At 37.5% G+C, this 17,275-nt stretch overlaps 1 protein-coding gene across 5 annotated transcripts; it reads right to left on the reverse strand.

Annotated features, from left to right (window-relative positions):
* Positions 1-740: 740 nt before the first annotated feature.
* On the reverse strand, positions 741-17,273 carry LOC148879808 (chorismate synthase). 5 transcript variants are annotated; one of them, XM_088961513.1, is made up of 13 exons: positions 17,162-17,273; positions 16,918-17,034; positions 16,609-16,820; positions 15,938-16,023; positions 15,722-15,820; positions 15,337-15,548; positions 8,536-8,729; positions 8,217-8,325; positions 7,788-8,104; positions 6,398-6,820; positions 3,896-3,977; positions 2,188-3,786; positions 741-1,065 (listed from the first exon to the last, which is right to left on the reverse strand). In XM_088961513.1, exons 4-13 carry the CDS (start codon positions 16,000-16,002, stop codon positions 905-907), a joined length of 3,261 nt encoding a protein of 1,086 aa, XP_088817639.1. In that variant the 5' UTR covers positions 16,003-16,023; positions 16,609-16,820; positions 16,918-17,034; positions 17,162-17,273; the 3' UTR covers positions 741-904. The 5 variants fall into 5 exon arrangements, with proteins under 5 accessions (XP_088817639.1, XP_088817640.1, XP_088817637.1 ...); XM_088961514.1 differs by having other exon boundaries at positions 16,609-16,764; positions 17,162-17,221; XM_088961511.1 differs by lacking the exon at positions 17,162-17,273 and having other exon boundaries at positions 16,918-17,078.
* Positions 17,274-17,275: the final 2 nt, after the last annotated feature.

Raw genomic sequence — 17,275 nt, forward strand, 5'->3', positions numbered from 1 at the left:
TTATAGCACTCCCAAACTTGGCCTATAGCAAGTTGCACACTTGCACGTGGTCCATCGCGGCCAGAAAAACTGGCTGTTTGGAAGGATAATCTATGGGGTCACATCACGTCTAAAATCAAGATTCAAAGTATCGGCACATATCGGCTTATATCAACTGATACGTATCATTCCGGGACCCCTCTGATACACCCCTACAGTGGGTGTATCAGAGGGTCTGACCGGTTCAGGGGGTGGAGGAACTCTAAACCGGCCCCCCGAACTGATTTAAAAATAAATAAAAATAAGGTATTGATTCACCCAATACACCCCTATCGGCATATCGGGCATATTGATATTTTAAACCTTGCCTGTAACAGCTTACACAGTTGAACCCCCTAGAAAAAATGTCGCAAACTTTGTAATTGCAGGTTTGGAAGGATAATCCCCAAAACCACCCAATTGCTCATTTCTGTCTATTTTAAAATGCAGCCATAATTTTTTCATCATCCATCTTTTGAAACTTCCAACATGGGACTAGGCCATCGATGATGCCGCCATCTAATAAAATGGCACCTGGATTGGCCTCCCCAGTACCTCCCGAGCTTTGTTCAACAATGTGGCACTGGATAAAGAATTTGGCCAATCGATCCATAGAAATACTGGTGTGCAATATAACCGTGAACAGTCCGAGCAATCATTTCTACTCTAAGCGTCTGTGTGCGCGTGTTTGTATGTTGCTTTTTTATCCAACACTAAGAGCATACCCAAAATCTCAACCACATGCCAATGACAAATGAAATTCTTATAATACACCACCTTACAAAATCCTTTCCCAGCAACAAGCAAATAATGACCCCCGTCACTGCAATAAAATGAAGTCCATACAAGGGATATATCAGAAGCACTACACCACCATCTTGATCTACTACCGAAAACGGAAGCCCATGTCAAGCTCATGATTGTACATCCCCAGATTATGGCCTGCAGTAGATATGGGATTCATCTGTTTTGCGTTTGCCCTCAATTCCATCTCAATCAACCTTTCAAATGCCTCTGGATGATTTCCTTCACCAACTCCACCAGAAGCTGAAATCACCAAAAAATACATGAGATTGTTAAAACGGTTATGATCTCAAAGAAATTAATTTATTTACCAAAAAACAAAGAAATTAATTTCACCAAGTCAGATATTCAAGCCCCACCCCACACCGTATGGGGTCAGGGGGAGGAAGAAAACAGGAGAAAATGGACCATGGATTCAAAGGAAGCCAGGAAGGTAAGGCACTTCTAGTGTATTCTTCTATCTTCTGCCACGCAACCATAAAAGTCAATCTGCCATATCATGATTCAGATGCACATACAATCCTGATTTATAAAGTTTAATACAGGTCAGCCAAACTTTAGGTACTTGTATTGATCCATGTAATTATGTTTTCACTTTTTGGGAATCTAAAACTTTGGCCGTTTATGCACGTACAAACCTGATTTATAAAGTTTAATACAGGTCAACCAAACTTTAGGTACTTGTCCTGATCCATGTAATATGTTATCACTTTTTGGGAGAGGATTGATCTAAAACTGTAGACGTTTATCTAAGGGAAGATATAAACGTTCCTGAAATCATCATTTTACATTGATGAAATCACCATTCAACTGGACATCAGCATCCTTGCACATTGATCTGGTGCACTCAATTGGAGCTTACCTCTGTTGCACATGCCCCAGATTGCCTACCTTCCAATGGTCTTGCAAATAGACCGAAGGCAAGTACACTGATCTTGTAGCCTTTATTGTCCCCTTGAAGCAACTCACGTCCCATGTGCAATAAAAATACAGTGAACATTATCACACATGGTTGATGAGCACATGCATGTCAAGAATCCAACCCCGGGGTGCTAATTGCTAAATAACCCTAGGGCAATCAAGCACCGCATTTCATTAAAAGAGTCTCTTAAAGAAAAGGAATTCTACCATGAAACTTCGCCAAGATTAAGAACAGTGCAGAAAACTAGCTCGGTCTTCTATAAGTTTTTCCCTTCTTTTTTTGGCATTTTATTTTCTTTTTCTTTTCCTTTTATTTTATTTTTAGAAGGTGAAATGTAGATTTTGTCTTCCACAGATAAAAAGGTTAGAAACAGTGTTGTTTTCACTTCATGTTTTGCCCAGAGAAAACAAGAGAAAATACCAAATAGCAGTGAGCTGCTTTACCTGGAATTGGCATTCCAATGCCACCATAGTGTTGCCGATGACTCGATGGATAACCCTGCATTGGATTCAACTCTGGCATGTAACCAGCCATTTGATTGATGTGTTGAGGCATTGGTGCACCTCTTGGTAGTCCATGCAATAGGTGAGGGGGTGGAAAATTTCCTGGCATGTGCATCTGTTGCAACATTGCATGATGAGTAGAAGGATCAAGCCTTGTTGGCCCAGGAGCATGTTGAAAAGGTGGTGCATGAAATATATTTGTGGGGAAATGATGAGATGGGGGTTCGTGATGAATGATGCTCTCTGGACCCATGAACTTGACTTGAGGATTCATGTGACCATGAGACTCTAATGAATGGAATAAAGGTCTTCCATGAGTCATCTGAGGATTAAACTGTGGAGAAGATGGCTGGCCATGCAAATTTGGATATGGAATATCAGATTCCACCGGTTCATAAGGACCACGAAGAAAAGATGGGCCTTCCAAACCCGGAACCATTGACCTTTCATCTTTGGCAACAGTATTTAGAGCTGCAAGTTTCTCAGCAATGTCAAATGGTGTACTTGAGGATGAGAGCAACTCAGGTTTAGTGGATTGGAAAGCAGGAACAAAAGTGGAGTTTGAGGGGTTAATTGGATCACCAACTGTAATCAAGCTCTCTTCTTCAGGCAACTTAATATCCATCACACCATCAGCTTTATCTTCAAATCCACCAACTGCATTGATTTTTGACCTCACTTGCATTTGATGATCATCAGAGCGTAACCAATGCCCCCCAATCTTGTCAGACTTGGTTGGCAGTATATGGTTTGATGCCAAAACATTACCTTCGTAAGCAGTCTTCTTGGATCCATATTCATCAACTTTGGAAGAAAAGAAACCATCATCAGTAACCGGAAATGGCAGTGCTTGAGATTCTTGAAAATCACTTCTTGTGGCTCCACCAAGTGAGCCTCTTTGCACAGAGACTGGTGCTTCCACTGAGTGCAGCTCCTTCATGAAGGCAGTGCCAAATAGTGTCTCAAGAGTCAATGTCTTTTCAGAGCTCTGCATTTTGTCAACATTGCCCTCGCTTGAACTGTTAATTAGAGGGTTTACACTTCCATATGCACTGGGTTTGTCAAATAATCCTATATCTAGATTAGGGGATGGCGCTGGATCTTTCTGACTTGCCGCCCCCTTTTGTAACAAAGAAAGAAGGTGCTGAGATGCACGGTCATCCACATCAGCTCTTGACTGTTCAGCTTTTTCATCCAAAACATTCCAGGATTGAGCTGGATGTTGCAGACTTGGACTGGTTTCATTAATCTCTGATAGGATAGACTGTTCAAGGTCCTCACATGTAAGTACTCCTGGAGTGGCAGCTGGTTTATTATAATGGTGTGCTTCAGAGGTTCCAACTGTGGCAGAAGTTGCAGTAGATGTAATAAACCCATGGGTCAGTTCATTGCTTTCAACAGGGAAGAGTGGGAAGGCATGTTCGGTGGCTTTCTCATCAGACACTTCAGACAGCTTTTGTCCATCTTTCTCACTGTTAACAATCAATGAAAGTAGGTCTCTAGGTTTGCCAGATGAAAGATCATCTACTGGTTTCTTTTCTGCAGTAAGATAGAAGCAGCAATCAACAAATTTTAAAGATCGAAAGTTAACAGAAGAGCAGTCCAAGGTATAGAGGAAGCAGTTTAAAAAACATTGACTTGAGCTTACGTTCTTCAAGAAACCAATGAGCAAATTTCGAAGATTGGAAGGATATTGGGTTCCATGTGTCATCCGCTTTCATATCATTTTGCTGATGAAGCAAAAGAAATCATAGGAATCAAAATGTTAATTCAGAGCATATAGCACCACCAAAGAGGAACAAAAGAGTGATTAAGGCAGCATTATAGCAAAGACTGAAGAAGCACTATATTGCATTCCAGAGACCACAATTAATCCTGACCACTATTGACATTTCAGTTTTATAGTTATGTTACTTATGTACAGCCCCTCATAATTAGCCACAGATATAAGTATGATATGTCTTCTTATAACAATACAAATTATACCTTACCTTGGGGAGGGGGGGGGGGAACCCTAGATACCTATCAGACAGGCCAGGTTCAGTACGTGATTGCCTTCACACTTACCTTGGTGGGGTAAACCTTACCCTAAACCAAATCTAACCCTAGAGGATCAAGACAAGCCGGATTACCATTTAACCCAACTCATTGACATCCCTAATACCAAATAATTTTCAACATTAAAAAAAAATCAGAATATTTTTTTTAAATGTATCCTTATTCATCAATTAGAAAATTAAGAGAAAAACTATAAACCTTCAAATCTCAGTCTTGTGAAGAGGACTCCGTGTTTTAAAAGCGCCAAGACGAGGTGCATGCCTTTTCAAAGAAAGAAACAAATTCTGAAAAAAAAAAGTAATAATAAATGTTTGCTTATTTCTTAGTTGCATTACTTCAAGTAGCTAGTGTGATGTTAAACATCTTGTATTCCTAATCCTAGGAGATTTATCATCCACTTTTGTTAAGGCCCCTTGGAGACAAAAGCCTGAACAAGTCCATGTAGGGACTTGCAGTAGTGTGGCCCCCAACCTAAATTTCTTGCCCAAATATATGAAGAGGTTGGCTTTCATTCTATGTTAAGATTAGGGATCAGATATTAGTTGTCTTTTAGTGGAAATTTTGCTATTTGAGATTCTAATTGCAAGAACTAATGCTTAAGGTATATAATAAAAGTTATTAGAGCATCACTAGTGTACAAACATCAATAAAAGGTAACTTAGAAATTGATAAGACATTTCAAGAGTGTACAAACATCAATGAAAGCCAACCTCTTGTCCAAATATATGAAGAGGTTGGCTTTCATTCTATGTTAAGATTAGGGATCAGATATTAGTTGTCTTGCTGCTACTTCTTTTAGTGGAAATTTTGCTATTTGAGTTTCTAATTGCAAGAACTAATGCTTAAGGTATATAATAAAAGTTATTAGAGCATCACTACTGTACGAACATCAATAAAAAGGTAACTTAGAAATTGATAAGACATTTCGAGAGTGTAAAACACACAAAAACTATTTAAAAAAAAAAAAAAAAAAACACATGCCTAGGCTGAGGTGCAAGGAGTACCAAGCTCATGCCTTTTCAAAGGAGCTTGACCTGGGTTTAGGTAAGGTGCATAGCTTAAAATGCACCTTGCCTGTGTGTCTAGACACACCTTTTAAAATACAGTGAGGACTCCATCAATATTTCCTACAACAGGAGGAACATTGAAAGAGAAAAAGCTTATCCTACAAAAACTGTTTAGTATTCAAGAAGAATGTATGTTATGACTACAGTTCATTTGTAATGTCACAGATCATAAGAAACATATAAAGAAATAGACAGGTAGAAAAGGCATGAAAAAATATGTCTGTTGCCATGAAAGGATCTCAAGTTCGTTCAGCACAAAGGGGGTTTTTAGAAGTTGTGGTGGAGACATACTAGATTTATTTTCAGGACCCATTGGCTATGGTAACTCAAGTACTCAACATGAGCGGAACTATTGGCAGTGTAGCAAGGAATAATACTAGCTAAAGTCACACAGTTATAGTGATTGGATGGTGGAAGGAGACACCAAACAGTGGTAGGATGGTTAAAAAGAGTAATACAGGCTCTTGAGCATGCAGATGCATCATAAGGGAGATTAAACTGGAAAAGGATCTAAGAAGAAGCTATAATTGGAGGTCTGCCAACAATTAGGCTGGTGGGCTAACATGACAAGGAGCAATTAGGAATCAGTTGTACTGGGGTTTGATTTCCCAAGGGAGCATTTGTGATGGAAACCAGAAGGATAATGAGGCAACTGGGGGCCAAGGTTCCAAGTATTGATACACCCCAATATGCTAGAAGGGGTGTATCGGTACTTTGTACCTAACGGCTAACGCATGTCTTTTTTTAGTTTTTTTTCAAAAATAGATCAGGGGGTAGGTCTTAGGCTTGTCTACCCCTAGAAATAGGTCAAAAGGCCAAAAGGCCTGTATTTGATGTTTTGAGCACTCACTGATACGATACTTATGCCTGATACAGGGTGTATAGTGTCAAAATTTTGAACATTTGTGGGGGCAAGGTCAAACCTGGCACATCAGTCTGTCTATTCCATTCTTTCATAAAAATATGACGAGTTATACACAGTTATGAATCAAAAAATAAGGTTAACCCGAAATGATCATGATTACCTCAATCAAGCTTGAGGAGACACCACTATTTACAGTCAGAGCACTGCCGAACAGCTTATCTAGGATAGATGTTGAATTATCTTGACCAGTTGTGCCTAAAACATCAGGCCCCGTAACTTTCTCAGCATCAACATCTGCAACTTCACCATCCATCTTCCCTTCACACACTTCTGATAGATTAGAAGTTTTATATGATGGGGTAGTAGCTCCAAATGAACTGCCAGAAACTTCTTGAGATGACAAAGGGATCACAATTTCTTCACTCTCCTCCATAAAAGGAACTTGAATAGTTTTACTCTCAGGCTCCTGCTCACTTGAATCCATATGCTTCAATGATTTTTTCTTCTTTAGTTTTTCAGAATCCCCATTTTCCAGGAGATTACTGCTGTGAATAATGTTACCCTCAAATGCAACATTCTCAACCTGCAGAAGTAACAGAATAGTAGATTATTAACAAGTAATCAGAGACAACACTTCAGCATTCTAAATCATGAAAAATACAAACTTCCATGGCCCCATCTTCAGTCTCCATGTAAATTTTCAAAAATATCTATATTTAACAGTAAACAAAAGGAAAGAAACAGAAAATTGCTTCATGGTCCAAAACATTAACTACAAATTAAGGGCAAGATGCAGTGAACATGTAAGAAGCTTCACATAGAAACTTCAATGACATTTTGTTTGGGGTATTTCAATACTAGCTAAACAGCAGGCATATATGCATGATTTTATCAAACACTAATCATGACTGATTAATCAGTCTACTGTACTTATTGAACAACTTTTCCCTAAGGAGAAAGGTCCCATAAGAATACAATCATTTTCGAAACATTTGCCCCCCCCCCCTTTCAAACCCAACCAGACAACCCCAATCCACCCTTTTGTTAAGGCATTCAACCATCTAACTCAAAGCAAATTGAATGTTAGAGGCAACAAGTATTGTTATAGGGTGGGATGGTCACTTCTAGAAGGAGCAAGATATCATACTCTCGGGTTCCTAGATCTACCAATTCCTTATCCTGATCATTCAGTATAGATGGGATAAGTGGGTCGCTTTCTAGGGATAAGGTGCTGTTGTAATTTTTTGAAGGTTGTTTTTGTCTAGGTATTGAACATATAGAGGCAAACCCAATATCATAGTGGCCAATGTGGACCAACAGATGCCCAAATTTTATTCCTCAGGTCCACACTGTATTTTTATTGCATGGCACTTGTAAGACCTGAGTGATGCCAAGAAACCTGTATGCAACTGCTTTTCAGTACATACCCATTCAAACCTCCAATGCAGGTCCAAGGATTTGTCTACCAACTAGACAAAGAGGCTACACTAAGCAAGCACTTCAGACCATCAAGATTTCTAGGGAAATCCCAGAAATACACAGATAATTACCTCTGGTGTAGGGGGAGTGATCAACTTTGTTCCAAGATTCTTCTCAAGGATTGTGCTCGTAAAACCTGGGGGTACAAGAGGTCTGCTTGCTGGAGTTTGTGTAGCAAAAGAAGACCGGACAGAATCACTTTCAGAAGCTGGCAGTATAACCAACTCTTCTGATCCATTTTTTTTGTTCCATACCCCTTTATTATCTTCAGAATCCTCCAAGAGTGCAGCAATATCAGGATCAAGATTTTCTTTATGCCTGTCGGTGACCTGTTTCTGCTTCTCTTGAAGTGCTTTTTGTTGTTCCTTCCTCATCAACTCAAAGGAAGCTGAATCATCAAATGCTATTCATGTCAATTCTAAGACTAGGAACACAAACAAGAAGAAAGAAGACTTGCCAACAAGCACAAAAACCTATTCAGGGACAGTACAAAACAATACCTCTTCTTCTCCTTTCTTCTTCTGCTCTATCCTGACTTGAACATTCAGTAGAACCAAATGTTTCATCATTAAATGAGTCAGTTATGTCCTTTCGTGAATGTGGCACTGCCTGAAGGAGAAATATAGGAAAGAATATAGAATTAGAGGTTAGTAAATAGCAATTTTAGTCATTTACACAGGAAATTGATTATTATGTTTTCTGAATCATTAAATGCATAGATAAGAATTGATCAACATGTAGGAGGACTCAAAAGACATCTAACTGTTGCTGCTTTAAATTCACAAATAAATAAAATAAATAAATGTATAAGGTGACAACCTTATAAGGACGTGGGGGATGATATGGTTCGCTACTCTTGTTAAGTTGGTAATGAGCATTTCCTCGAACCTTTGGACCCGAAGGTCCAGAAGTATATCCAGATGGTCTTGGAAATGCACCACTCCCCAGAAGCCCATCATGCTCATTATTTTGCCAAGAACGTCGAGACTGGGTCACATAACGTCTTCCAGAATCTGCACAGCAAATGGAAGTGTTCAGAAGGCCACAGAATCCAATATATCTACTAACTACACAAGATAATCCAAGTACAAATAGATATGAAATCATTAATCATAATAGCATAAAGAGTTAATAGACCCATGTCTTCAAATAACAACAAAGATATTGACATGTATTTAAATTAATAACATCTTGAAACAGAACCAGTAGATAGAATACACATTCCATCAGCTAAGCCCATTATAGAAAGACTAAATGCACAAAAATCATGATATATATGTAAGAACGGAAATGTCAACCCAGAAGCCTTTGTGCATCAATATGGAGAGAAGACCATCAATCATGAGTCTAACATCCCTTTTCCCCAAATTCTGCTCTATTATGAAATTGGATCCAATTAGTGAGATTTGAAACCAGTGGAATTGGCCCAGCCCAGTGATTCAAACATATTCTCACCCATGTCTACTATCAAAATTTTGCATCCATTTCTGCCATGTTCTTAGATCTTTTATATCTGGGTTATACTCTGGATTATTACCTTTGCATATTGTATTTATTTTCTAGTATATCACAAACATCCTGTGGCTACATTTACTTCCATTTGACAATAGCTGACCACCCCCACTCCTCTTCTCTAAAGTGCAATTGCTATATGCACCCCAAAATCCCCTCCAAAAACCTAGTTTTCCATCCCTATGTACTATTAAGGTAAGTCCAAAAGATTTAAACCCTCCCCTTTCACCCCAAAAATCCCTATTTTTAACTCTCAAACAATTCTACTCTATTCACAATCAAGAAAATGGTCAATTTCTTTCAGAAGTCCTTTCTTCCTACCCGCCTGCTGTCAAGGCCTCAATCCTTAACTGACCCCTCCCTACCAATTGCATGGCTCTCCTTATTGCCTTCTTCTCTATTTCCAAAGATGTTCTAACACATGGCATGACAGAAAGGTATGTATATAATAGATTTCTATTTTAAACACTTACAATTCAAAATCCTTGTCTTTTTTATCATTAACCATGGATAACTGTATTAAAACTGATGTAGGACCAGTTCAGTTCCAGTGTTTTGGGAAAAAAAATTATGGCTGTTGATGACTGTAATGGTTTCTTGAAGGAATAAGAAAGAAAAAAAGAAAGAGAAAGAAGAAAGAGAATATCCAGAATCATTCACAGGGAACCTAGAATCACTCTAGTCTAGAGTATGGGAATTACTCACCATAATTTGCATAAACTCAAGAAAACTCAATAAACTTCATTGAACTTTTGTAAAACATCCATGCATAATTTTAAACTCGAGACTCATAAGAATCCTAGGAGCAAACTGTTAGACTCATAAGAATCCTAGTAGCAGTCAACTGAATTGCCATTATCCTATTTCAATTCAAAGAAGACTCAATAACTCATACTATTTATTCAATGACTTAAACATTAAATATAAACAACCTATAACTAGACAAACCAGATCCTATCATTGGACCCTGCAAAACTATAAATGACAAAAATACCCCTACTATCCAAAAATATAAAAATACATAAATTTTCAGAAAAAAAAACCTATTTTGACTCTTAAGCTCCTACACTATTCTCCTCCGGTTCAAAAAAAAAAAACCTCATCCTCAAGTTTTGAAGAACTTGAGGATGAAAAGTTGATATGCCCCTATGACAGAAAGAGTAGGAGCTCCCATAGCTACTTCAACACACTTGGACTGTAGAGTAGATGTCATACACATAACTAGAAATGGATCTTCAAAGCAATTTATATCTGAAACACTGCCTCCATAATCTACTCCTTTAAATCATCAATAATATTAGCCTCTTGAACACTTAAATCATTAATCTGCCTATCTTGTGGTGAATCTCCTCCTTGCTTATCACTACAAACTTTCAAATCCAAAATCTCAAATGCAACATTTGGAACTTTTCCTTCAATCTCTAGTTTAGGAACCAGCATCTCTATATGCTCAGCTACCCTTGGTTCTTCAGCAAACTCCAGGGCTTATTCCATTATTGATGTTAGTGGAACGTGATATGTCGGTTTCTAATTCTTAAATTCATTCCAGTTGAACTTGTAAGGTAAAGTTAATAGTTAATACTTCCAAAGATCTACTGCAACCAACACATTTGTATCTTGCACCTGAATTTCAATTTGTTCCACCTCCATCTCTTCTTGATCATTAACCTCGCAAGCTGATTACGTGTGTTGGGAACTCCTACAACTATATTCTCGACCCGCATCCTCTTGATCTTCAATGTCTACAACTTCTATAGGTTGAAGTTCTAGTTCTTTAGCTTCATTCTCAACTTTAGCGCTATGATAGGCATCAAAATGCAAGATCATCTGCTTTATCTTCAATTTTCAATCTTCTTCCTATTGGCCTCAAATTCTTAGTTGAGAATTGATTCAAAAGCATGATCTAATTAATAAATTTGAACTGTAGACACTTCCCTTCTTAATATCAGCCCTTAGTCCATTCTTAAAACAAGCTAATGTGTGCCTCAGTGTTTTAAAAGCGCAAGGGCCAATTTGCACCTGAGGCACGAGGCGCAAGGCAAGGCGTGTGCCTTTTTAAGCAAGGCGCAAATTTACAAAAAAATAAAAAAAAAGCCAGAAAAATAAAAAAAAATAAAAAACGCAAATAAATTAAAAAATTATTAAACATAATGTTAATAAAAAATATAAACTTAAATTTTAAAATAAATGCTTTAAAAAACCTATTATCTAAAATTAAAATGCATAAACATAACATGTAAAGCGTATTCAAATGAAAATTTAAAAACAAAAGCAAACATATAAAGCATTTTCAAGCATGTAAAACCCACAATCTCTTTTTTTCCCTTAATTACATTGCTTCAGGTAGCTAATGTGATGTAAAACATATTGCATTCTTGATTCTATGAGTCACCTTTGTACCACGCCCCTCGAGGCAAGCCTGAACAAGTTTATGTTAGGGTCTGAAATTATTATTTCTCACATAAAAAATAAAGATTTTATAACTTTCATTACCTTTAAGAAGATATTTAATGTTGTTCATTAAATATTTGCTAATGTTGTTCATTCACTCATTGCAATAAAATATCCTCTTAAAAGGCAATGAAAGTTATAAAATCATTATTTTTTATGTGAAAAATAAGAATTTCAGACCCTAACATAGACTTGTTCGGGCTTGCCTCGAGGGGTGTGGTCAAGGGTCCAGGGGCAAAGCCCCCGGCCCAACCGTTAGACTAAAAAAAAAAAAGCAAAAAGCACAAAATTTTAAGAAGGTGCATGCCTAGGCCGAGGCACAATGCGCACACACCAGGCATACACCTTTTAAAAGGGGTGCGCCTAGGACCTATGCAAGATGCATACCAGGCACGCCTTTTAAATCACTTGTGTGTCTTTCATTTTCTATAGTATCTAGGGGTGCAAATTAGGCAGGGTGGGTTGGGTTTAAGCTCAACCCAGGCCCAACCCTAAGAATTAGGCCTAAGGCCAAGCTCGAACCAAGCCCAAACTGTCCAACCCAAGCCCCATGTAGACTGAAATTTGATTTAGTCGGGTTGGGTTCAAGCTAGGCTCGGGATGGTCAATAGGCTCATATACTAAAAAATGATATAAATGATTGATAAAAAAAAATGATATAAATGTATGTTGTGTATATGCATCCATGTATGCATATATGTATGGTTTACCAAAAAAAGTATACCTATATCCATGTATGCATGAATATGCATATATACATTCAAGTCAGGCTCAGATTGGGTTAATAAGGTTAGACTAGGTTCGAGTCAAGTTCAGGCTACCTAATGCATATATGTATGGTTTACCAAAAAAAGTATACCTATATCCATGTATGCATGAATATGCATATATACATTCAAGTCAGGCTCAGATTGGGTTAAGGTTAGACTAGGTTCGAGTCAAGTTCAGGCTACCTAAGGGCGAGGCCCAAGCCCAACCCATGTAAAATTGGGGGCTAGGCCAGTCATGGCTCAGGTTGGGCCCATCCAAGTTGCAATCCTAGTAGTGTCAAATCTAGTAGATAACTCATCAAATTTATGCATACATTGATCTACAGAGAGCATACCTTACTAGAGAATAGTTAACTCCATAATATATAGATCATCAAGGAAATCTAGTACTCTAGTGGAATGTACTTTTTCTTGCAAACACCTTTTCATCTCTTCCCATGTAGCAACAAATCATCACCTCTGTTTTCTAGTCATTGCTCTAGAGTTTTCCACCATACTTTAGTATGACCATGAACATCATGTGTGTAAATCTAATCCATTTTTCCAGACATATTATGCCAATCAAACTATTCTTCTAGTTCAGCAACCCAATCAAAGAATACTTGTAGATCATCATCTCCTTTGAAAACTGATATTTCCTTTCTCTTCTAACATTCTTGAAAACCTTACTCACTATAGTCAACATTATTAGATCTGTTTTCTTCCACCATCTTCTCAAATAAGTTGACCAAAGACCCTTCATATAGTTCAAAAACCCAAGTATCATTGATTCTATACCAGTAAGGTTGGTTACAATATACCCTAGGCCTATAGAATCCATCACTTTGTGAGAACATTGTAAATAACCATTAACTTTGATACCAAATTGGCATAGGACTAGCTCAATTCCAGTCTTTTGATTAAAAAAATGATGGCTGTTGATTCTAGTAAATAGATAAACAAACTATAACTAGACAAGTAAGACCTTATCATTATCCCCCCCTCCAAATAGAGATAAAATGACAAAAATACCCCTAATATCCAAAAATAAAGAACTATATAAATTTTCAGAAAATTCCCATTTTGACTCTTAAGCTCCTGCATCAAAAACTCAAGAAAGGAAGAAACCCCCTTTATCCTAATGGGATAGAAGGAACACATACAATCAGCCCAAGGGCAAGCATCATTAGAATTCACCCTCGTTTCAGAGAATATTGATTCCCAGACCTGGTCCCCCACCCCCCCCCCCAATTGTAGAATCTCCCTTCATCCCTTGCAAGTGTGTGCGCTACCACATCAGTGGTTCCGGATATCCATTTGAATGGACAGTTCAGCATGGACACTAAAATTTAAGCTTCTCTTATTAAAGGGTAAATATAAAAAATTAAAAACCTCCCCTTTCTGACAATCATAATAACCTCTCCTGAGGTTTCACTTCAACAAAAAATGAAAAACCTTCGCTATAGTTTCGCAAAAACCTGCAGTTACCTTCCTTTCATCTTTGTCTGAGTAATGGAGACTTCAAAGTTAACCCTTACAACTTATTAGGGCGTCTTCCAATATAATTCAAAATGCCAGATTTGCCCTTCTAGACTTCACTAGACCTAACATTTTTATATAGTGAAATTACTTTATTCTTATCAATCTGACTTGGGGAATTTTTTTAATTAAAAGTGAAAAGTTCTTTTGGGATATTTTAAACTTCCATCTGAATTTATTGATATAAGAGTACAAAGGGTACTTTTGAAAAAATAACGCATTAGGCCAATGTTTTTCATCCAAGACAATAACAAAAGGGAGGTAACTGTAGGTTTTTTTAATATTAGAAGGGAGGTTTTTGTGAAAGTGAAACCTCAGGGAAGGTTTTTATATTTTACCCCTTATTAAATGGTGGAGTACCCAAGAGCCATCTAACCTTTTTTTCTTCTTTTTTTGGATCATAGGGATATCTTTTTTTTATCAGCAACAAAGAAAAAAAAAATTCATTAATTATGAGAGAAACATGATTACAACAAGAAGTTGTGAAAGGAACCAGCAATAGAAGCTTTCCCAAATCAGTACTACATTTGAGTCCAAAACATATGTGTTCTTATGTACCCCTTGCTTGGCTAAGCTATCCGCCAAGCCAAGCTATTAGCAGTCTTCCTCAGTCCTCACCCATTTCACTCGGATTAACATGTCCTGTGACAGCCATTTGAATTTTCTGGATCATAGGGATATCTGTCCTGTTCTTGAAGAAGTATAAGAATTTCAGCTCTCAAAGACTTGGCTTTTTGATAATGCTTCAATATGCGACATAATCATTTTTAGTAAACTTTCCTCATCTCACTACCTATTGATTTCAATCTAGTTTCCTATCAATGAAATCATTTGTAATTATTTACTAGTGAATTCTACATGCTTGCTCATGGAGTGCTTTATAACCTATTTTATTCATAGTTATGCTCTCCCTTTGTCTTTTTTTTCAATTCTGCTAAAAAAAGATATTTCATTGAAAATGTCTTCTACATTAGAGTTAACCACCAACAGAATGTGAAGCAAGGGTAGGAGTGCAAATTCTACAGGGATTTGGAAAGATGTAATAAATAAGAGAAATGATACTACATTAATTACATTATAGATGATTCGCAACAAATTAAAAAAAAAAAAAAAAAAAAAAAAAAAAACTCAACAACTATGTCTTAGAAACGGCTTCTACACTGTGTAAGTTGGTCCAAGGTTAAAGATGTCAAGATCTAGAGTAGATATAGTTAAAACTGTTATCTAATTGACACCTCTCTTACACAGAATTGCATCCATGGTATCATGCATATATCACCACAGAAATATCCATACAACTTCCTTTTCCCTGACAAGTAATGACCAGAGATGATAAAGTAGAGAAAAGAATCAAATAGGCAACTAATACCTGAATCCCTATCTGATTGTGAATCACCATCTTTATCATTTGACCCTGAAGAACGGGTGTCCCATCTTCCATGGCTTCCTCGAGAATAACTAGTAGAATCCCCTCTGGAAGGTGGGGAGGACCCATATTCACCACGCCTGAAACTTTGCAAAGGAAAGCTTCCAGGAATTCTTTGTCGCTCCAGTACACTATGAGGTGCATCCTCAAATTCGCTGTTTCGGAAGAAACACCAGATTAAGAGCAACACATTCCAAAATACTGAAGAACAATGATGCCAAGTACGAACAGCATGAACTGGAAAATAAGACTCGAGCTTAAGAGCTTAACAACTAACCACCATGGGGGGGAAGCAATTTTGTGTGAGGTGAAGTATAGCACCACATACCTTAAAATAGATGAGTCAAAACCACTGGGTAACTTTTTGCAAATATCCAACTCACTTAAAGATAACAAAAAATCTCTTGTATACGAAATTTTTGACATCCTGAACCCCATTATTAAAAGAAACAAGTTAATGCATGGATGAACCAAAAGATAGGCAAGAAAAAAAGGGTCACAAAAAAAAAAAAGAAAAAGACAGGAGGAAATTTCCTATACTTACTGAGATTTCTTTTCAATTTGAATTGGCTGTGGTGGTAAGGATTGATGTTCCCCCTCAGAGCTCATTCTAGAAAACTTGCAAATTTCCTATTTAGACGAAAAAATATCAGCCTACGTTTCCAAAAATAGAACAGAATTTGTCTTTGGAAAATTTCAGTAATGCAAGCCCATGTTCATTAAGCAATGTCTTGAAACTCAATTGTGAATGTCTTCATTATTTCAACCAACGCAGCATAGTCAGAGACTCAAACCCTCTAGCCCAAATACAGAAAAGCTTCAACCATTGTGCTCTCTTAAATGGCTCTGGCTCAGCAACCTAACCAAAATGCTCAGCTAAATGTACCCAATTTGGAGGAATGGATTGCTAGCTTGCGTTTACCAGTATACTGCGCCTATCTAGGTATCTTTTCATTGACCACCGGCCCGCTCAAGATGCGGCACATAAGAACCGCCACTAAAATATATTAGAAGGGGAAATAACTACGCCCTTGGCTTTAGAAACTAATATGAAGCTGTTTCTCCCACTATTGTAGAAGCATCTACAGTTGATACAAGGTTAAAGGAGAACTCATAATCGAGCAATATACCGCGTACCAAATTCCCCAGAAGCCGGTCCTTAAAACTAAATCTAAAGCTGGGAAGCAAATATAGAATCACTGGTTTGTTACCAACCGTCAAAAGAAGAGAAATCCAGTGCGAATCTCACATTCTCCACCGCGCAGAAAGAAAGAATATCATATAAAATTGCAAGAAGTCCCAATATAAGCCACTCCAAAATAAGCATCAAATTGCACAATTTCTATTGCTTCCGCTCTGATTCCTTAAACCCTTAAACCATGGAAGAACATTAATCAAAAATCAGGGAGGAGATGATCACCAACTACCTGAATCAAATAAAAAGATAGAGAGATACGTAAAGCAAATCATTCAAAAGTGTCCGATAAGTGGAAACTAGGGTTTCGATCTTCTTTTTATATAAACCTTTCGATCGGTCGCTAACAGCATAAAGGTGAGGGAAATAGAGGGAGAGAGACTGCTAAAAGGCCTTCCCCCGTCGCAGAGATTGCAGACACAAAACGAGGAAACGACGTTCTGCACCTTCGCATCAGTGAGACAAATATTAGTGAATAGAGAGTAAAAACGTAGAATTGTATGAAACTCGTAAATAAAATATGGATATTTTTTTCCAAAAATGGTTTATATTCTTTTTTATTTTTCCATTTACCTTCTTTTCGGTGCAACCTTACGTATTACGTTATTTAAAATTGAAAATATGTCAAAAAAAAAAAACAGAAAGGTGAAAAACGACAGAGAGGAACACAATTACACAAATAATATC

Source organism: Nelumbo lutea, chromosome 1, assembly GCF_056320005.1.
Source record: "Nelumbo lutea isolate HS-2025 chromosome 1, American lotus-T2T, whole genome shotgun sequence".
Taxonomy (NCBI): domain Eukaryota; kingdom Viridiplantae; phylum Streptophyta; class Magnoliopsida; order Proteales; family Nelumbonaceae; genus Nelumbo; species Nelumbo lutea.